Source organism: Haliaeetus albicilla, chromosome 29, assembly GCF_947461875.1.
Source record: "Haliaeetus albicilla chromosome 29, bHalAlb1.1, whole genome shotgun sequence".
In the NCBI taxonomy this organism is placed as follows: domain Eukaryota; kingdom Metazoa; phylum Chordata; class Aves; order Accipitriformes; family Accipitridae; genus Haliaeetus; species Haliaeetus albicilla.
Window position 1 is genome coordinate 3,553,858 of NC_091511.1, and position 20,682 is coordinate 3,574,539.

Below are 20,682 nucleotides of genomic sequence, written 5' to 3' on the forward strand. Positions count from 1 at the left end.
GTGGCCAAATTTGGGGGGGGTGCTCAAATTAGGGGGGGTGTGGCCAAATTGGGGGGGGTGGCCAAATTGGGGAGGGGTGGCCAAATTGGGGGGGGTGGCCAAATTGGGGAGGGGGTGGCCAAATTGGGGGGGGTGGCCAATTGGGGAGGGGTGGCCAAATTTGGGGGGGTGGCCAAATTGGGGGGGGTGCCCAAATTGGGGGAGGGGTGCCCAAATTTGGGGGGGTGCTCAAATTAGGGGGGGTGTGGCCAAATTGGGGGGGTGGCCAAATTGGGGAGGGGGTGGCCAAATTGGGGAGGGGTGGCCAAATTGGGGGGGGTGCTCAAATTAGGGGGGGTGGCCAAATTGGGGAGGGGGTGGCCAAATTTGGGGGGGTGCTCAAATTAGGGGGCGTGTGGCCAAATTGGGGGGGTGGCCAAATTGGGGAGGGGGTGGCCAAATTGGGGGGGGTGCCCAAATTGGGGAGGGGTGGCCAAATTTGGGGGGGTGCTCAAATTAGGGGGGGTGTGGCCAAATTGGGGGGGTGGCCAAATTGGGGAGGGGGGTGCCAAATTGGGTAGGGGTGGCCAAATTGGGGGGGTGGCCAAATTTGAGGGGGGTGCTCAGATTAGGGGGGGTGGCCAAATTGGGGAGGGGTGGCCAAACTGGGGGAGGGGTGGCCAAATTGGGGAGGGGTGGCCAAATTAGGAGGGGTGCTCAAATTAGGGGGGTGTGGCCAAATTGGGGAGGGGGTGGCCAAATTGGGGAGGGGTGGCCAAATTAGGGGGGGTGTGCCCAAATTCGGGGGGGTGGCCAAATTGGGATGGGTGCCCAAATTTGGGGGGGTGCCCAAATTTGGGGGGGGGGGAGATTTGGAGAGGGGAGGGGGGGATTAGGGGAGGGGAAAGGGGTCCCTGGTTGGGGAGGGGGTCGTGGGAAGGGGAGGGAAAAGGGGGGGGCCTAATTGGGGGGGGTCCCTAATTGGGGGGAGGGGTGTCCCCTGATTAGGGGGAGGGGTGATGGAGTGGGGGGCTGGTGGGGGGAGGTTAATTAGGGGTGGGGGAGGGAAAGGGGGACCCCAATTGGGGGAGGGGGTCCCTAATTAGGGGGTGGGGGGTCCCGGGGGTGGGAGATTTGGGGGTGGGGGGTCCCCAATGGGGGGGTCCCCAGCAGGAACGGGGGGGGGGGGGGGGTCGTCGGCTTCACCCCCGAGGCTGCTCCTGTTGGGGGGGGGATGGGGGTCACCCCATTACCCAGGATGCTTTGCGCCCCCCCCATTACCCACAATGCCTCGCCTCCCATTTTGGGGTGCAGACCCCCCCCCTTACCCCGGGGGGGGGGACACACGACCCGGGCACCCATCCCCTCCCCCGCTCCCCGTCGCCACGGCAGCATCCCCCGTCGCCACGGCAACGGCTCCACGGCAACGGCGGCCCATCCCCCCCCCCGGACCGACACGCACACGCGTGTGCACGCGCCGACACGCCCCGACACGCCCGGCCGCAGCGGCCCCGGGCGCACGCGCCAACACAACGCGTGCACGCGCGTGTGCGCCGGCACGCCCGCGCCGCGGGCACGCCACGCGGGCACGCGCGCGTGCGACACGCTCCGCCGCGTCGCCCGTCGTGTGTCGCACGCCGTCCACACGCTCGCCGTCATACGTGGGGTCAGCGTCAACGCTCGCTGCCGCACACCCGGCATCGGTGTCGCACACTCGCTGACGGTGTCGCACACTCGCTGTCACACTTGCTGTCACACGTGCGGTATCAGTGTCAACACTCCGTGTCACACACTCGCTGTTGGTGTCACACACTCGCTGTCACACATGCGGTATCAGTGTCACACTCCGTGTCACACACTCGCTGTCGGTGTCGCACACTCACCGTCACGCTTGCTGTCACACGTGCGGTACCAGTGTCACACTCCGTGTCACACACTCGCTGTCGGTGTCGCACACTCGCTGTCACACGTGCGGTATCAGTGTCACACTCCGTGTCACACACTCGCTGTCGGTGTCGCACACTCGCTGTCACACGTGCGGTATCAGTGTCACACTCCGTGTCACACACTCGCTGTCGGTGTCGCACACTCACCGTCACACTCGCTGTCACACACGCGGTATCAGTGTCACACGCTCGCCGTCACACGTGCGGTACCAGTGTCACGCTCGCTGTCACGCTCACGCTGCCGGTGTCCCCGTCACGCTCGCCGTCACAACACTCCCCGTCGCACACGTGCTGCCGGTGTCACCCCCCCCCCCGCTGCCCGTGTCACACGCTCGCTCACCATCACGCACACGCGTGTGCACGGCGCCGGTGTCGCACCCGCGGGCGTGCGACACACTCACCGTCACGCTCCCGGCGCCGGTGTCACGCTCGCCGTCGGTGTCGCACGCTCACCCATCCGAACCGCCCCCCCCCCCCCCAAAATCCCCATGGCAACCGCCCCCCCCCCGGGATTCGGGGACACACGGACACGCCCGGACACACGGACACGCCGCCACTCACCGGACACGAACCCGGGGGGGTCCGGGGGGGTCTCGGGGTTGGGGGGGGGGGTCCGGGGGTTCCCCGGGGGGGGGTTCCCGGTGCCGGGGGGGGTCCCCGGTGCGGAGCCCCCGCAGTGGGATCCAGCGGCAGCTCCCACGGGGGGGGGGGTGTCGGGGGGGGGGGGGGGGGAATTTGGGGGGGGGGGCAGCCACGGATTGGCTGAGCGCAGCCAATGGGGGTGGGGGGGTGTGGTTTGTGCCCCCCCCTTTTTTCCCACCAGCCCAGCCCCCCCCCCGCGGGGCTTCATTAAGAAAAGGGGGGGCGGGGCGGCTGTCAATCAGCGGGGGGGGGTCAATGGGGGAACCCCCCCCCCACCATTAACCCCCCCAAACACTCAGCCGGGCTCTCTGGGGGGGGGCAGCGTTTATTGCCCCCTCGTCGGGGGGGGGGGGGGGCGCTCAGAGCCCCCCCGGGGGCCGAGCCCCCCCAGCAGGGGCAGGCAGCCCGCTGTCCGGCACCGGCTCCTTGATCAGCTGCAGCACCTGCAACGAGAGCGGCGCTAACGAGAGCGGCGCTAACGAGCGCTGACGAGCCCCCGCCAGCCCCTAACCAACCCCTAACCAGCCCCGACCAGCCCCTAACCAGCCCCAGCCAACCAGCCTCTAACCAGCCCCTAACCAGCCCCAACCAGCCCACTAACCAGCCCAACCAACCCCTAACCAGCCCCAACCAGCCTCTAACCAGCCCCTAACCAGCCCCCTAACCAGCCCCAACCAGCCCCCTAACCAGCCCATAACCAGCCCAACCAACCCCTAACCAGCCCCAGCCAACCAGCCTCTAACCAGCCCCTAACCAGCCCCAACCAGCCCACTAACCAGCCCAAGCAACCCCTACCAGCCCCAACCAGCCTCTAACCAGCCCCTAACCAGCCCCCTAACCAGCCCCCTAACCAGCCCCAACCAACCCCTAACCAGCCCCAGCCAACCAGCCTCTAACCAGCCCCTAACCAGCCCCGACCAGCCCACTAACCAGCCCCAACCAACCCCTAACCAGCCCAACAGCCCCCTAACCAGCCCCAACCAACCCCTAACCAGCCCCAGCCAACCAGCCTCTAACCAGCCCCTAACCAGCCCCAACCAACCCCTGACCAGCCCCAGCCAACCCCTAACCAGCCCCAGACAACCCCTAACCAGCCCAGCCAACCAGCCTCTAACCAGCTCCTAACCAGCCCCCTAACCAGCCCCAACCAACCCCTAACCAGCCCAGCCAACCAGCCTCTAACCAGCCCCCTAACCAGCCCCAACCAGCCCACTAACCAGCCCCAACCAGCCCACTAACCAGCCCCTAACCAGCCCCTAACCAGCCCCAGCCAACCAGCCTCTAACCAGCCCCAACCAACCCCTAACCAGCCCTAACCAGCCCCAACCAGCCTCTAACCAGCCCCCTAACCAGCCCCTAACCAGCCCATAACCAGCTCTAACCAGCCCCTAACCAGCCCCTACCAGCCCCTAACCAGCCCATAACCAGCTCTAACCAGCCCTAACCAGCTCTAACCAGCCCCTAACCAGCCCCTTAACCAGCTCTAACCAGCCCTAACCAGCCCCAACCACCCCACTAACCAGCCCCTAACCAACCCGTTCACCAGCCCCTAACCCCCCCCCGTCCCCCCCCAACCAGCCCCTAACGAAGGCGCTAACGACCCCCCCAGCGCGGTCACCAGCCCCTAACGAGCCCCGACCGACCCCGCGGTGACCGGCAGCCGAACCGCTAACGAAGGGAACGAACCCGCTGACCTACCACTGCCGGCCCGCTAACGAACCCGTAACGGACCCGCTAACGAACCCGTAACGGACACCGCTAACGAACGTGTAACGGACCCGCTAACGAACCCACTAATGAACCAGTAACGTATCCAGCCATATCCAGCTGTTACTGGTAACAAACCAGCAACGAACCAGTAACGAACCCACTAACGAACCAGTAACGAACTCGTAACGTGCCCGCTAACGAACCAGTGAGGAACCCACTAATGAACCTGCTAATTGACCAGTAAGGAACCCACTAATGAACCCACTACGGAAACCAGTAACGAACTCGCTAATGAGCCACTAATGAACCCGTAACATATCCACTAACAAACCAGTAACAAACCAGTAACGAACCCGCTAATGAACCAGTAACGAACCAGTAAGGGGACTCACTAATGAGCCCACTAATGAACCAGTAACGTATCCGCTAACGAACCCGTAACGAACCAGTAACAAACCAGTGAGGAACCCACTAATGAACCTGCTAATTGACCAGTAATGAACCCGCTAATGAACCAGTAAGGAACCCACTAAGGAACCAGTAGTGAACCCACTAACGAACCAGTAAAGGACTCACTAATGAGCCCACTAATGAACCAGTAACGTATCCGCTAATGAACCAGTAATGAACCAGTAACGAACCAGTGAGGAACCCGCTAATGAACCCACTAACGAACCAGTAACGAGCCCACTAATGAACCAGTAAGGAACCGCTAACGAACCAGTAACGAGCCCACTAACAAACCAGTAACGAACCAGTAAGGAACCGCTAATGAACCAGTAACGAGCCCCACTAACAAACCAGTAACGAACCAGTAAGGAACCGCTAATGAACCAGTAACGAGCCCACTAACAAACCAGTAACGAACCAGTAAGGAACCGCTAATGAACCAGTAACGAGCCCACTAACAAACCAGTAACGAACGCACTAATGAGCCTGCGAGCAAACCCACTAACGAACCACCAGTAAGGGACCCGCTAACGAGCTCACTAATGAACCAGTAACATATCCAGCCATATCCAGCTGTTACTGGTAACGAACCAGTAACGACCCAGTAAGGGACCCACTAACGAACCTCCTCGGCCCCTTAATGAGCCCCTTAATGAGGAAAGGGGCGTGGCTACCTGGGGAAGGGGCGGGGCCAACACGCAGCGGCGAGGGCTTCCCTCGTGGGCGTGGCCAGCTCGCCAGGTAGGCGGAGCCGCGGGCTGGGCGTGGCCAACCCCGCCGAGCGGGCGGGACGCTCTCCTGGTGGGCGTGGCCACCGGCCCCGAGGGGGCTGAGCAGGGCGGGGCGTGAGTTCAGGGGGGCGTGCCCGGCGGGGTAAAGGGGCGTGCCGGGGGCGCACCCACCGGGGTAAAGGGGCGTGCCGGGGGCGTGCCCACCGGGGTAAAGGGGCGTGCCGGGGGCGTGCCCGGCGGGGTAAAGGGGCGTGCCGGGGGCGTGCCGGGGGCGTGCCCGGCGCACCTGGCGGAAGCGGGGGTGGGCGGCGTCGCGCAGCAGGAGGAGGAGGAGGCTCTCGGCCGTGGTGAGGAAGGCCCGCTCTGCCGCAGCCGCCCCAGCGCCACCAGCCGGTCCACCTGGCTGGGGGGGGGGGCACCGGGGTCAGGACCCCCCCCCAGCCCCGTATCCCCCCCCGGTGCCCCCTCAGACCCCCCCAGCACCCCTTAACCCCCCCATATCCCCCCCCGGTGCCCCCTCAGACCCCCCCCATTGCCCCCCACTCCCCATATCCCCCCCCAGACCCCCCCGGCCCCTCTGACCCCCCCCCGTTGCCCCCACTCCCCATATCCCCCCCCCGGTGCCCCTCTGACCCCCCCCCGTTGCCCCCCACTCCCCATATCCCCCCCCGGTGCCCCCTCAGACCCCCCCCATTGCCCCCCACTCCCCATATCCCCCCCCAGACCCCCCCGGCCCCTCTGACCCCCCCCCGTTGCCCCCCACTCCCCATATCCCCCCCCCGGTGCCCCCTCAGACCCCCCCCCCATTGCCCCCCACTCCCCATATCCCCCCCAGTGCCCCTCAGACCCCCCCAGCACCCCTTAACCCCCCCATATCCCCCCCCCAGGTGCCCCCTCAGACCCCCCCAGCATCCCTTTTTCCCCCCTCACTGCCCCCCCCATTCCCCTGGCCTCTTTCACTGACCCCCCCAGCCCATTGCCCCCCCCCCCAGCACCCCTTAACCCCCCCATATCCCCCCCCCAGGTGCCCCCTCAGACCCCCCCATTGCCCCCACTCCCATATCCCCCCCCAGACCCCCCCTGGCCCCTCTGACCCCCCCCCCGTTGCCCCCCACTCCCCATATCCCCCCCCCGGTGCCCCTCAGACCCCCCCCATTGCCTCCACTCCCCATATCCCCCCCCCGGTGCCCCCTCAGACCCCCCAGCACCCCTTAACCCCCCATATCCCCCCCATTCCCCCGGCCTCTTTCACTGACCCCCCCAGCCCATTGCCCCCCCCCAGCATCCCCCTTCCCCCCTCACTGCCCCCCCCATTCCCCCTGGCCTCTCCCATTGCCCCCCCCCCAGCACGCCTTAACCCCCCCATATCCCCCCCCAGGTGCCCCCTCGACCCCCCCTTGCCCCCCCACCTGCGGGAGGAGCAGGCGTCCACCACCACGTGCACGTCCAGGCCCCTCTCCAGCAGATCCAGTGCTGTGTGCTGGGGGGGGGGGAAGAAGCACCCACGTTTCACCCCCCCACCGTGGGACCCAGGCCACTGACCTGGGGCATCGTCCCCCTGTGGTGCCCAAACGCCCCCCTCCACCCCTAAAAATTGAGGTCAACCCTCCCTGGGGGGGTCTCAGATGCCTGGGCCCCCCCCCCAACTCCTTGGCCCCTCCTGGATGCGTGGGACTCCCCCCCCCCCAATCCCCCCAGGTGCCTGGGACCCCCCAGAACCCCCCCGGACACCTGCATACCCCCCAAATGCCTGGGACCCCCCCACAACTCACTGGACCCCTTGGTCCCTCCTGGATGGCCTGGGACCCCCCCCAACCCCCAGATGCCTGGGACCCTTCCCCATCCCCTGGACAGCTGGGTCCCCCCCAGATGCCAGGGACCCCCCCAGACGTCTGGGACCCCCCCAGACGCTTGGGACCCCCCCTGCAACTCACTGGACCCCTTAGTCCCTCCTGGATGCCCGGGACCCCCCAGAAACCCCCAGACAGCCCTGGGACCCTCCCATCCTCTGGGACAGCTGGGTCCCCCCCAGATGCCTGGGACCCCCCCCCCCAAACTCACTGGACCCCCTGGTCTCTCCTGGATGCCTGAGACCCCCCCCCCCCAACCCCCAGCAGCCTGGGACCCCCCAGAAACCCCCAGACAGCTGTGCACCCCCAGATGCCTGGGACCCCTCCCCATCCCCTGGACAGCTGGGTCCCCCCCAGATGCCAGGGACCCCCCCCAGACGTCTGGGACCCCCCCAGACGCTTGGGACCCCCCCCTGCAACTCACTGGACCCCTTAGTCCCTCCTGGATGCCCGGGACCCCCCCAGAAACCCCCAGACAGCTGTGCACCCCCAAATGCCTGGGACCCCTCCCCATCCCCTGGACAGCTGGGTCCCCCCCAGATACCAGGGACCCCCCCAGATACCAGGGACCCCCCCCAGACGCCTGGGACCCCCCCCCCCCATCCGCCGGGGTCCCCTCACCAGGATGCAGGCCTGTGTCTCGATGCCGCAGAGGAGGGCGGCGGTGAGGTGGGGGCGCGCTCGCAGCTCGGCCTCCACGGCCGGGACCACCATGCTGAAACAGGTCTTGGGGTGCTTGGGGAGGTCGTGGGCCCCCAACTCGGGCACCGTGGGCCCCAGCACCTGCGGGCGCTGCTCCGTCACCACCGCCGGCACCCCCAGCTCCCGGCAGCCCTGCCGGCAACGCTCCCTCAGCGTGGGGAGTTGGGGGGGGGCACCTCGGTGCTGGGGTCCTGGGTTTCGGGGGGGGGGCCCCAGATATGGGGGTCCCAGGGACTTGGGGGGGGGGGTTAAGGGGAGCCCGGACACCGGGGTCCGGGCACTGGGGTCCCAGAGAATCTGCGGGGCCTCGATTTTGGGGGTCCCAGGAACTGGGGGGGGGGTCAAATGGAGCCCGGACACCGGGGTCCCTGGGGGTCAGCAGGGTCCGGGCACTGGGGTCCCAGAGAATCTGCGGGGCCTCGATTTTGGGGTCCCAGGGACGGGGGGGGGGGGGTCAAATGGAGCCCGGACACCGGGGGTCCCTGGGGGGTCAGCAGGGTCCGGGCACTGGGGTCCCAGAGAATCTGCGGGGCCTCGATTTTGGGGTCCCAGGGACGGGGGGGGGGGGTCAAATGGAGCCCGGACACCGGGGTCCCTGGGGGTCAGCAGGGTCCGGGCACTGGGGTCCCAGAGAATCTGCGGGGCCTCGATTTTGGGGGTCCCAGGAACTGGGGGGGGGGGTCAAATGGAGCCCGGACACCGGGGTCCCTGGGGGTCAGCAGGGTCCGGGCACTGGGGTCCCCAGAGAATCTGCGGGGCCTCGATTTTGGGGTCCCAGGAACTGGGGGGGGGTGTGTCAGTGGGAGCAGATACTGGGGTCCCAGAGGGGTCAGACAGGGGGTGTCGCAGGGTGGGGGGGGTCAGTGGGACTCACATGCCGGGGTCCCACGGTCCTGGGGGGGTCAGTGGGGCCAGGGCACGGGGGTCCCACAGGTTTTGAGGGGTCAATGGGGACCAGATGTCGGCGTCCTAGAGGGTGAGTGGGGCCGGGACACGGGGGTCCCACGGGTTTTGGGGGGGGGTCCCAGGGGCTGGGGGGGGTCAGTGGGAGCAGATACTGGGGTCCCAGGGGGGTCAGACAGGGGGTGTCGTAGGGTGGGGGGGTCAGTGGGACTCACATGCCGGGGTCCCACGGTCCTGGGGGGGTCAGTGGGGCCGGGACACGGGGGTCCCACGGGTTTTGGGGGGGGGTCAAGGGGTGCCAGACGCTGGGGTGGGGTCCCAGGGGGTGGGGGGGCTCTGGGGGGGGGACACCGGGGGTCCTGGGGGCTCCGTGAGTGCTGGGACACCGGGGTCCCAGGGGCTGGGGGGGCTCCTGGGGGGGGGCGGTGGGTTTTGGGGGGCTTCGTGTGTGTCCCGGGGATTGGGGGCGGGGCTGCGTGGGGCGTGGCCGGGCGGGGCGGGGCACCTGGAGGACGCGGGCGGCGGCGGCGACGATTTGGGGGAAGAAAGCGACGGAATGGCGGAAGCGCTCCTGCATGTCGCAGAGGAAGAGGATGGAGCTGCCGGGGCAGAGGCGGCCCAGGCGGGGGGCGGCCATGGCGGCGCCGTCTGCGAACTGCGCCTGCGCGGGAGGCGGAAGGCACGTGACCGGGAGGGCGGGGCTCTGCGCGCGCGGGGGAGCCGCCCCCACACACCCGCCCGGCCCCTTCGCGGGCGCGAGGCCGCACGCGGGAAACACGCGGCGCGCCCCCCCGGCAGCCAATCAGAGCCGCGCCCCGGCAGCCAATCAGCGGCCGCGCATCGCCGCCGCCCCAATTACCCCCCGCCCTCACCCTCCGCCCCCTGGCAGCCAATCGGCTTCTCCGGAGCCGATTGAGAAGTGTCGGCCCTCGCAAGCCAATCAGAAGGTGCGCTCAGGCAGAGGCCACGCCCCCGAGGTTGCTCCAGCCAACCAGCGCAAGGGGGCGGGCCCCACCCCTTCAGCCAGCCACCGGCCCCACACTGGCCAATCATAGAACCGCTGAGGCGGCGCCGCGTTCTTCCCGGGAGCCAATCAGAAGCCGAGAGGCAGAGCGGGCAGAGGCCCCGCCCCGCCGGCGGCTCAGCCAATCAGAGGAGGGTGCGCTGGCGATGACGTTCGGTTTGAGGCCGAGTCTTAAAGGGACAGGACGGTGGGGGGCGGGGCGAGCGGCCCGGGACCCCCGGGTGCCCTTGAGGGGGGGGGGAGACCCCCCCCCGGCCCCCTGGGTGCCGTGGGGGGCGGGGGTCTTACCTGGCGGGACTCCCCTCTGTCCTGCGCTCTGATTGGCCGCCGCGGGGGTCGCCGCTTCGCAGCCGGCAGCGGGCAAGGGAAGGAGTGGGCGGGGACAGGCGGGGGGAGGCGGGGCTTCCGGGTTGGGTTGCTCCGCCCCTCTCCCCTCCCAGCGGTGAGACTGCGCGGGGGAGGGGCCAGGGACCGCCCGGGGGGGGGCGGAGGGGGATGGAAATGCAATTTGGGGGGGGGTTTAGGGGTCGGGGGGGGCAGGTGAAGTTTGGGGGGGGGGGTCCGGGGTATAATTTGGGGGAGGGTCCTGGGGGGTGGAGTTTGGGGGATCCTGGAGGGTGTAATGTGGGGAGGGAGGGGTCCCAGGGAGGCAGGGTCTCTGGGGGCGGATGCGTCGTGTCCGTCCGTCCCCCCCCCGCTGCTGCTCTTGGGGCCGCCGCCACGTGGTGAGACTGGGGGCGGGGCCTACACGAAACCACGCCCTCGTAGGGCCGGGCCTGCACTTTGCACGCCCCCTTGGGGCGGGGCTTGCATCTCCCTTTAAAAGGCTGCCTCCACAGGTGTGATCAATGGGCGTGGCTTGCACTGTACAATCCCGCCCACATGTTCCCCCTGCGGTGCTGGCCACGCCCCCAAGGGCAGCACCCCTATCTCCTGCCGGGGGGTGTGGCCGGACCTGGGGGCGGTGCTAGCCAGTGCCCCACCCCTGCAGTGCCCTCCAAGCCCCGCCTCCCACCCACCCCCGGGATCCCCTCAGGCCCCGCCCTCAGAGACACACCCCTCCCACGGGGGCGTGCCCTGCCCCGTGTTGACCCCGCCCCCTTCATAGCCCCGCCCCTTCACCCTGCCCTCACCCAGCAGCCGCTGCACGACTGGGGGGGTCGCGGGCAGTGCTGTCACTTTTTTTGGGGGGGGGACACACACACAAGACAGAGCAGCTGCTGGGACCTCCCCCCCCCCAACAGGGGGTCCAGGACCCCCCAGGGGTCTGTTAGACCCGGGGGGGGGGCAGAACTCAGCCATGGGGGTGCAACGCGTGTGCCAGGCGTGTTGCCTTTATTTCGGGGGGGGGACGACACACAGCGACACCCCTCCCTTACGCCCCCCCCGCGACAGACACAGACACGCGTGCAAATCCCTGCAGGCGCAAACACACCCCCCCACCGCCTCCGGGTGCCCCTGGGGGGTCCCTGGGGTGGGTGACGGCAGGGTGGGGGTGGTCCCGAAGTGGGGGGGGTGTCCCCGTCCGTCTGTGTGTCCCCCCCCCGTGTCAGGGGGTCACCTGCCGGGCGCGGGGGCGCTGGTGGCGGGCAGGGAGCTCGGCACTGGCTCCGGCTCCGGCTCCCGCTCCTGCTCGAGGTCCCAGAGGAGGCGTCGCAGGCGGCAGAGGGGCCGCAGCAGCCCCCCCTCCTCGGCCAGGGGGCTCCCCCGGGCGCAGGCGGAAGCCCTGGCTGGGCAGCAGCAGCGGGGGGTGCTCCGAAAAGCTCTCGAAGATGTCACCTGGGGGGGGACACACGCACGGATCAGGGGATGGGGAGAGATGGGGGGGGACAGGCCTGGGATGGGGACAGGGACAGAGGGATGTGAGGGGGCGGGGGGGACAGGGGTGGGGGAACAGGGATGGGGACGAGGGAGGGGGACACATGGGACACGGGGTGGGGGGACAGGGATGGGGATCAAGGGACACGGGGTGGGGGGACAGGGATGGGGACGAGGGAGGGGGACACAGGGGGACACGGGGTGCGGGGACAGGGATGGGGACGAGGGAGGGGGACACGGGGACACGGGGTGGGGGGACAGGGATGGGGAACAAGGGAGGGGGACATGGGGGGACACAGGGTGGGGGGACAGGGATGGGGACAAGGGACACGGGGTGGGGGACAGGGATGGGGACGAGGGAGGGGGGACACGGGGGACACGGGGTGCGGGGACAGGGATGGGGACGAGGGAGGGGGACACGGGGGGACACGGGGTGTGGGATGGGGGACACAGGGACGTGAGGGGACGGGGGGACAGGGGTGGGGGAACAGGGATGGGGATGAGGGAGGGGGACACAAGGACACGGGATGGGGGGGACAGGGATGGGGACAAGGATGGGGACACAGGGATACGGGGTGGGGGGACAGGGAGATGGGGACAGGGGACATCAAGACAGGGACACGGGGACCACAACAGGGACACGGAGACAGGGACACGGGGTGTGGGATGGGGACACAGGGATAGGGGGTGCAGGACAGGGACGGGGACAAGGGATGGGGACAAGGGACGGGGACACGGGGTGCAGGACAGGGACAGGGGACGGGGACACGGGGATGCAGGATGGGGACAGGACAGGGGGTGCAGGATGGGGACACGGGGATGGGGACAAGGGATGGGGACACAGGGTGCAGCATGGGGACAAAAGGGACAGGGAGAAGGGGTGCAGGGTGGGAACAAACATGGGGGACAGGACGGGGACAGAGACACCGTCACAGGACGGGGACAAGGGGACACGACGGGTGACAGGGACACGGGATGGGGATGGAGACAGGGACACAGGGCACAGGACGGTGACGGTGACAGGGACACCGTCGCGGGACGGGGACAAGGGGGACGGGATGGTGACAGGGACACAGGGCGCAGGATGGGGACAAGGACACTGGGCGCAGGACGGGGACAAGGGGGACGGGACGGTGACAGGGACACAGGGCATGGGACCGTGACGGTGACAGGGACACCATCATGGGACAGGGACAAGGGACACGGGACGGTGACAGGGACACGGCACAGGATGGGGACAAGGGACACGGGACGGGGATGGAGACAGGGACACAGGGCGCAGGACGGTGACGGTGACAGCGACACCGTCGCGGGCCAGGGACAAGGGCCGAGGACCATCGGAGGGGCGCGGGACGAAGCGGGGGTGACGGTCCAGGACGGGGACAACCGGTGCGGGTGCCACCGCCGCGGCGGGCGTCACTCACTCACCGCTGGCCACCTGCTCGCGCTCCTCGGGGGGGGGGCTCCAGGCGGGCGGCGGGGGCCGGCCCAGCCCCAGCTGGTAATGGCTGAGGACGTGGTGCAGCTGCGCCGGGGACAGCGCCGGGTACTCGGCCCGCAGCCGGGCCCACGTCGCCTGGGGACACGCGGGGACGCGTCGGGGACGAGTCGGGGGACGCACGTGGCACCACCGGCCCCCCCCCCGGCCGCCTCCCCGCAGCCCGAGCCCCCACCACCCGCGTCCCTGCACACCCCACGTCCCTTCTCGTCACCGTGGCCCTATGCCCTGTGTCCCCGCAGCCCTTCCTGCCGTCCCCACGGTGTCCCCAAACCCCTTCCCACTGCCCACGGTGTCCCCAAACCCCTTCCCACTGTCCCCACAGTGTCCCCACACCCCTTCTCACTGTCCCCACATCCCCACGATGTCCTCACACCCCTTCCCACAGTCCCCATGTCGTCCCCGCACCCCCTCTCACTGTCCCCACGCCATCACGTCCCCACACCCTTTCTCACCGTCCCCATGTCCCCGCTGTGTCCCATGTCCCCATGTCCCCACCATGTCCCCGCACCCCTTGTCCTCGCTGTGTCCTCCTGGCACCCCACACCCCTTGTCATCGTCCCCGTGTCCCCACGGTGTCCCCACTAGGTCCTTTGTCCTTATCATGTCCCCGCTGTGTCCCTGTACCCCTTCTCACTGTCCCCACGGTGTCCCCGCACCCTTTCTCACTGTCCCCATCTCCCCACGGTGTCCCCTGCCCCTTCTCACTGTCCCCACGCTGTCCCCACACTCCTTCTCACTGTCCCCATGTCCTCATAGTGTCCCCACACCCCTTCTCACTGTCCCCACGCTGTCCCCGCACCCCTTCTCACTGTCCCCACAGCGTCCCCACACCCCTTCTCACTGTCCCTATGTCCCCACAGCGTCCCCTGCCCCTTCTCGCTGTCCCCACACCCCTTCTCACTGTCCCCACGGCGTCCCCTGCCCCTTCTCGCTGTCCCCACATCCCCACGCTGTCCCCGCACCCCTTCTCACTGTCCCCATGTCCCCACGCTGTCCCCACACCCCTTCCCACTGTCCCCACGGCGTCCCCTGCCCCTTCTCGCTGTCCCCACACCCCTTCCCACTGTCCCCACGGCGTCCCCTGCCCCTTCTCGCTGTCCCCGCACCCCTTCTCACTGTCCCCACATCCCCGCACCCCTTCTCGCCATCCCCAGCACCCCCACGCTGTCCCCGCCACGTCGCTGCGCCCCTTACCCTTCCCGCATCCCCGCGGCACCCCCCACCCCTTCCCATCACCCCGTCCCCGTCCCTGTCCGTCCCCCCCCGTCCCCCCCACCTTGCTGAGGCAGCTGCGGGGGGTGCAGAGGAGGTTGGCGGTGGCCGAGAGCTTGCGGAAGAACTCGCCGGCGATGTCCCCCAGCCCCAGCCCCGTCAGCCAGTCCAGCACCAGGTCCAGGTTGGTGCGGATCCGCACCGCTCGCCACCACTGGAAGAAGGGGCCGGCGCTGCCTGGGGGGGGACACAGAGCAAAGGGGAGGGGGTCAGGGTGCTGCCTGAACCCCCCCTTGCCTGCCCTTCCTGCTCACGGAAACAGGCAGCTTCCTGCAGCTCCCAGTACGGACAATGGGAGGAAACTGGGGGTGAAGGGCAGCCCCAGCGGCCTGGCCTGGGGGACAAGAGACACAGGGAGGGAGGGGGCTCGGGGGGGGCGTCAGACCCACAGAGACGTCCCACAGACCCCCAAGAGCACCCAGCATCCACAGAGATGTCCCACAGCCCCCCGAGACCACCAAGGACCCCCAGAGATGTCCCACAGCCCCCCAAGAACACCCAGGACCTACAGAGATGTCCCACAGCCCCCCGAGACCACCAAGAACCCCAGAGACGTCCCACAGCCCCCCGAGACCACCAAGGACCCACAGAGCTGTCCCACAGCCCCCCGAGACCACCAAGGACCCACAGAGATGTCCCACAGCCCCCCAAGAACATCAAGGACCCACAGAGCTGCCCTACAGCCCCCCAAGACCACCAAGGACCCACAGAGATGTCCCACAGCCCCCCAAGGACCCACAGAGACGTCTCACAGCCCCCCAAGAGCACCCAGCGCCCACAGAGACGTCCCACAGCCCCCCAAGACCACCAAGAACCCCAGAGACGTCCCACAGCCCCCCGTGATCACCGAGGACCCACAGAGATGTCCCACAGACCCCCAAGAACACCAAGGACCCACAGAGCTGTCCCACAGCCCCCCCGAGACCACCGAGGACCCACAGAGACGTCCCACAGCCCCCCAAGACCACCAAGAACCCCAGAGACGTCCCACAGCCCCCCGTGATCACCGAGGACCCACAGAGATGTCCCACAGACCCCCAAGAACACCAAGGACCCACAGAGCTGTCCCACAGCCCCCCTGAGACCACCAAGGACCCACAGAGACTTCCCACAGCCCCCCGCGATCACCCAGGACCCACAGAGATGTCCCACAGCCCCCCCCCATGATCACCAAGGACCCACAGAGACATCCCGCAGCCCCCCAAGAACACCCAGGACCCACAGAGATGTCCCACAGCCCCCCAAGAACACCCAGGACCCACAGAGGTGTCCCACAGCCCCCCGAGAGCACCAAGGCCCCAGAGGCACGTCCCAGAGCGCCGCCCCACGGCGCCGCCCCCCACCTTTCTCCATGAGGGTGTTGAAGAGGGAGGCGTTGGAGAAGAAGAAGAGGTAGCCGAAGGTCTGGGAGACCAGGTCGGGGTGCAGCTGGCAGTCGCGCGTCAGCTCCAGGGCGGCCTGGTAGACGGCCAGGGTGGGTCGGACGCCCTCGGGGACGCTGCCCAGGTCCTGTGCCGCGCTGGGCTCCCCGGTCCCCGAGAAGGGGTTGCTCTCCAGGAGGGCGGGCAGGGCCGAGTACAGCGTCTGTTGGGGGGCACAGAAGTGAGATGGGGGGTGTTGGGGGGGTGATAGAGGGGTTTTGGGGGGGGTTTGGGGGCTCACCTTGGTCAGGTAGTAGACGGACTGCTGGAAGGTGGACATGATCACCTCGTCCAGGACGCCCATGGCCTCGTCGCAGGTCTCCAGGTCGCCGGTCAGCTCCTGGCAGGGGCCTGGAGGGGGACAGGGGGGGCTGTCATCCCTCAAAGCGAGGGGGGGGGACACCCCCCTGCCCACCCCCGGGGGGGGCTGAGGGCTCACCCTCCAGCTCCAGCTCCTTCTCCAGCTCCAGCACGCGGCCCTGGGCCAGGTTGAGCAGCTCCATGGCGTTGGCCAGCCAGAGCATCAGGGGCCGCAGGTCGGCTACCACCGCCTCCATGCTCAGCGACGCGGGGGCCGCATCCTGCTGGCTGCGGGGAGGGGGGAAAGGGAGGGGGGGTGTCACCCCACGGGACCCCCAACGCCTGCAGGGTCTGTGCCCCCCATCAGGGCAATCCTCCCTGGGGCTGGCCGTGGGGTCCCCCTTATCAGAGCCAGCTTTGGGGGTCCAGTTCTGGGGGGCGGGGGGGCAGACAGGTCCCCCCACCCTGGGGGTTTGGGGCGGGGGGGTCACTCACTTCTCTGGCTGCCGATCTCCGATCTCCTTGATCTTCTCCTGCCGGCAGAAACCCCCGTCAGCATCCTCCCACGTCCCTCCGCGACCCCCCCCCCCCGAACGTCCACGTCCTCGCCCTCGTTACCCAAACGGTCTCCTTAACGAGCAGAGCCACGCGGGAGAGCAGCGCAGGGAAGCGCTCAGGCGGGAAGGCGCGGGCGGCGTGTTCCAAACACAATCCCAAAAGGAAAGCAGGGGCCAACGCCCCCATTCCGGCTCCCGTCCCGCATCCCTCCGGCAGCCGGACGATCTCCCGCAGCAGAACCTCCTCCTCCTGGGGTCGGTACCGCAGCTCCGGCCGGGGGCTCTCCAGGCAGCTCCGCAGGGCCTCCTGCCGCTCCTGGGGGGAGCGCCCACACCCCGGGCACCCCAGGGCCCCCACCAAGCCGGGAGAGGGCCAGGCGTGGGGTAGCCAGGGGGGGCGCGGGGTGGGAGACCCCTCCGCCGCGCCCCGGGGGTCCTTATAGAGGAAAAGGAAGTGCTGGCCCAGCCCCAGCAGGTCGCCGGGGTTGAGGGGGGCTTGGCGCAAGAGGGGGGCTCCGTTGTGGGTGACGGGGGCCCCCCGAAAAGGCCGGACGGTGGCGGTGGGGGGGGAGGCGGCAGTATCGGCCCCCGCCTCGGCCGCCCGCACCAGGCAGTGGCGTGGCAGGATGTCGGGGGCGTTGAGGAAGGTGTCGACGAGGCAGCCCCCCGTTTTTTCTGGGACCCCCCGGCGTTCGGGGCGGCCGAAGACGTGTTGGGGTCGGGTCATCACGTAGATGACAAAGTCCTGCGGGGCGGGAGAGGGGGTGAGAGGGGGCAGGGAGGAAAGGCGGGGGGGGTGACACTTTGGGGAGTGAGGAAAGGGAGGGGGGACACTTTGGGGAGTGAGGAAAGGGAGAGGGCACTTTGGGAGTGAGGAAAGAGGGGGACAAACTTTGAGGGGGCCCCCCCACGCGCCGCCCACTCACCTGCTTGCCGTAGCCCTGCAGCAGGAGGAAGTAGGGGTGCTGCTGGGGGGGCTGGATGAGGCACTGCGAGAGCTGCTCCAGGCCAGCGCCCTCTCCCACCTCCTCCTCACCAGCCACCCCGTCCCCGGGGGGGGTTTCGGGGGGTCCCTCGTCGGTTGTGGGGGTCCCGGCTTCGCCCCCCGCCACGCTCAACACCGTCTTCCGTTCCCGTCGCCGTTTGGTGCTGAGGTTCATGTCGCTGATGCTGCGGCGCAGCGAGAGGTTGTCGGCACGTTCTTTGGCGGGGGCCGGGCCCCCCGATGCCGCCCGCGAGCGGCTCTTCTGCAGCCGCCGGGCCTGAGCGTTGATGCCTGGGGGCGGGGGGGACGGGGACAACGGTGTCACCCACCCACCGCTGGCACCGGTGGCACCACCGAGGACGGGGTGGGGGGAACTCACCGGCGGTCTCGGCGTCCTCGCCCTCGCAGACGCGCTCCACCTCTTGCCGCCGGCGGATCTCGAAGCGCCGGGAGCAGCCGGTTTTCGGTTTCCAGACGTCCTGGAGCACCAAGGGCCGCTCAGCGTCGCCCACCGGCCGCAGGTGCTCCACCTGCCAAGCCCCCCCGGGACCCCCCGGGCGCCCCACCACGTCGCAGAGCACATATTCTCCCGACGTTCCCTCTTCCGGAGCCAAACCGTAACGTTCCAAAGCTTCCCGCACCAGCTCCCGGGCGGTGGAGCGCGGTGTAGCCAAAACGCTCTTGTAGTTGGCCCCCCGGGAGATGTCCCCCCCAAAAATTTTGAGGATACCGGGGAGCTGGCGCTGGCCGGGGGGTTGTTCCCCCCCCACCAGGACCTCGGGTACCGGGTCCACCAGCTCCGCCAGCTTCTTCTCACTGGCCCAACGCCCGCCGGCGCTGGCGGCGCCCGTCCCGGCGCCGCTGCGGTGGAAGAGGTTGGAGAGACGCTTGTGGCGCGAGGGTTTGGTTTTGCTGGGGGGACGCAGCTCCACCGTCTCGCTGCCGCGGCTGGCCGTGTCCGAGGAGGTCGATCTGCGGGCGGGGAGGGGGGTTATGGGGGTGCGGGTTGCGGTTGTGGGGCGCTGGGGATGGCAAAAGAGGGGCGGGGGTCTCTCACCTGACGGAGCCGGCGCTGGGCCACCGGCGGCTCATCTTGGCCAGGCGCTTCTTGGGGGAGTTGATCCAGAGGCCGACGGGGAAGTGGAGTTTCCCGAAACGGGGGCTGCCCTCCTTGCGATCCTCCGGGAACATGGCGACGGTGTTCCTGCGGGGACATCGGGGACGTCAGGGACATCAGGGACCCTGCCCGCCACACCCCCAAACCCCATCACCCCCACAGGACACCCCGGGGGGAAGCGTCCCCCCAGCCAGGGCTCGCCCCCATGCCGGGCAGCAGAGCCGGGACCCCCCCCCCCCCCACCCCCAAATCACGGCTGTTACCGACTCCCACGGGCGCTCGGTCCCAGCAGCGGTTGCGTCCCCCCAGAGCTCAGCGCCGCAGCCCCATGTCCCGCGTCTCCCCCTTTGTCTCTCTCCCTGCAGCGTGGTCACCGAGCAGCGATTTCCCTTCGTGGCGATGACAGAGGGGCGACAGGAAAGGGCGAGCCAGGCCAGGAAACCAGGCTGGGGGGGTTGGGGGGGGGGGGCGTGGAGGGAAGCGGGGCCACGGTGGGACAGGCATGGAGCGGGGGCACGGCTGAGGGCAGCGGCCCAGGCATTTGGGGGTGGAGAAGCGGGGTTGAGGTGGGGGTCCCCAGCCCCGCTAGGCTGGGGGGCCACCCCCAGCCCCAGCCAGAGCGACTTGAAGACCGGGGTGTCCCGTTCCTTTGCTGTCAGAGGCCTGACGCCATGCTGACGGTGGGGTCAGGACCCCTGCAAGGTGCCTCCATCCCCCAAATCTTGGCTGAACATCCGCGCAGGGCACCCTGCACCCCCGATCCCCGCGGCTCCAGGCCCTTGGGACTCACCCACATCATGGCAGCCGCTGCTGGTGCTGGGGGGGGGCGGTCAAAGGAGGCTGCTAGGCCACAGCACCAGGTACCCCTCCTGTCGCAGGGGACACGCTGCATCCCTGCGGGGAAGGAGACGCTCAGCTGTGCCCACCCCCGGCCCTGCTCACGGCTGGCACCGGCTCTGTCCCCACGGGTGGCCTGGGGGGGGACACACAAGCCAGGCCAGCCTCACCGCTGTGGAGGGCACGAGGAGGCCGATGGCCCCACACGAGGTCCCCCGAAACCCAGCCTGCCGACTCACAAGGTCCTTCTCAGAGCCAGGCCTCGTCCCGGACCCCGTCCCCGGTCCCCAAGCCCCTCATGGCCGCCCGGAGCTCCCCCCGGGCCGGGAGCCCTCACCGCCACAGCCGCCATCGCCCCTTCCCTCCCTCACAGCCCGTCCCGCCCACTCCGCGCCCATCCTCCGCTCCCATTGGCTGAACCTTTCCCGCCTCGGCGTGCGTGAGCCAATGAGAGCCCGGTGCGCGCCGGCGCGTGCGGCTCCCCCCGTTGGGAGCCACGAGCTCGCGGGGAAGGGGAGGGCGGGGAAAAGGCGGTTTCGGCGGGAAGAGTGGGAGCCAATCAGAACGCGCAGGTGGGTGGCCACGCCCCCAGGAGGCACCGCTCCTCAGAGCCCCGCCCCGGCTCCGCCCCTCGCCTCAGGGACCGCGGGGCCCCCCCGGAGCCCCCGAATCCTCCCAAATCCCCCCAAAACCTCCCCGAATCCCCCCCAGAGCCCCCAAATCCCCCTCAACCCCCCCCAGGAGACCCCAAGTCAACCCAAACCCCTCAAATCTGCCCCCAGGAGCCCCCAAATCCCCCCAAAACCTCCCCGAATCCCCCCGGAGCCCCCAAATCCCCCTCACCCCCCCCACAGGAGCCCCCAAATCAACCCAAACCCCTCAAATCTGCCCCCAGGAGCCCCCAAATCCCCCCAAAACCTCCCCGAATCCCCCCCGG

General features: G+C 68.9%; 2 protein-coding genes across 5 annotated transcripts; both read right to left on the minus strand.

The window, feature by feature from the left end:
* Positions 1-2,876: 2,876 nt before the first annotated feature.
* On the minus strand, positions 2,877-10,407 carry ISOC2 (isochorismatase domain containing 2). The gene is given in 7 exon segments (XM_069774185.1): positions 2,877-3,010; positions 5,745-5,815; positions 5,818-5,861; positions 6,868-6,938; positions 7,930-8,142; positions 9,419-9,574; positions 10,226-10,407. Coding segments are annotated over 6 exon segments (615 nt in total). The 5' UTR covers positions 9,551-9,574; positions 10,226-10,407; the 3' UTR covers positions 2,877-2,926.
* A 918-nt stretch (positions 10,408-11,325) lies between these two features.
* RASIP1 (Ras interacting protein 1) lies at positions 11,326-20,012 on the minus strand. 4 transcript variants are annotated; one of them, XM_069774003.1, is made up of 13 exons: positions 19,916-20,012; positions 19,699-19,802; positions 18,849-18,995; positions 18,171-18,763; positions 17,733-18,082; positions 16,868-17,551; positions 16,745-16,782; positions 16,389-16,537; positions 16,191-16,300; positions 15,872-16,112; positions 14,533-14,705; positions 13,184-13,331; positions 11,326-11,716 (listed from the first exon to the last, which is right to left on the minus strand). In XM_069774003.1, exons 3-13 carry the CDS (start codon positions 18,980-18,982, stop codon positions 11,487-11,489), a joined length of 2,850 nt encoding a protein of 949 aa, XP_069630104.1. In that variant the 5' UTR covers positions 18,983-18,995; positions 19,699-19,802; positions 19,916-20,012; the 3' UTR covers positions 11,326-11,486. The 4 variants fall into 4 exon arrangements, with proteins under 4 accessions (XP_069630104.1, XP_069630103.1, XP_069630106.1 ...); XM_069774002.1 differs by lacking the exons at positions 19,699-19,802; positions 19,916-20,012 and adding an exon at positions 19,172-19,326; XM_069774005.1 differs by lacking the exons at positions 19,699-19,802; positions 19,916-20,012 and adding an exon at positions 19,176-19,325.
* Between the last annotated feature and the right edge of the window lie 670 nt (positions 20,013-20,682).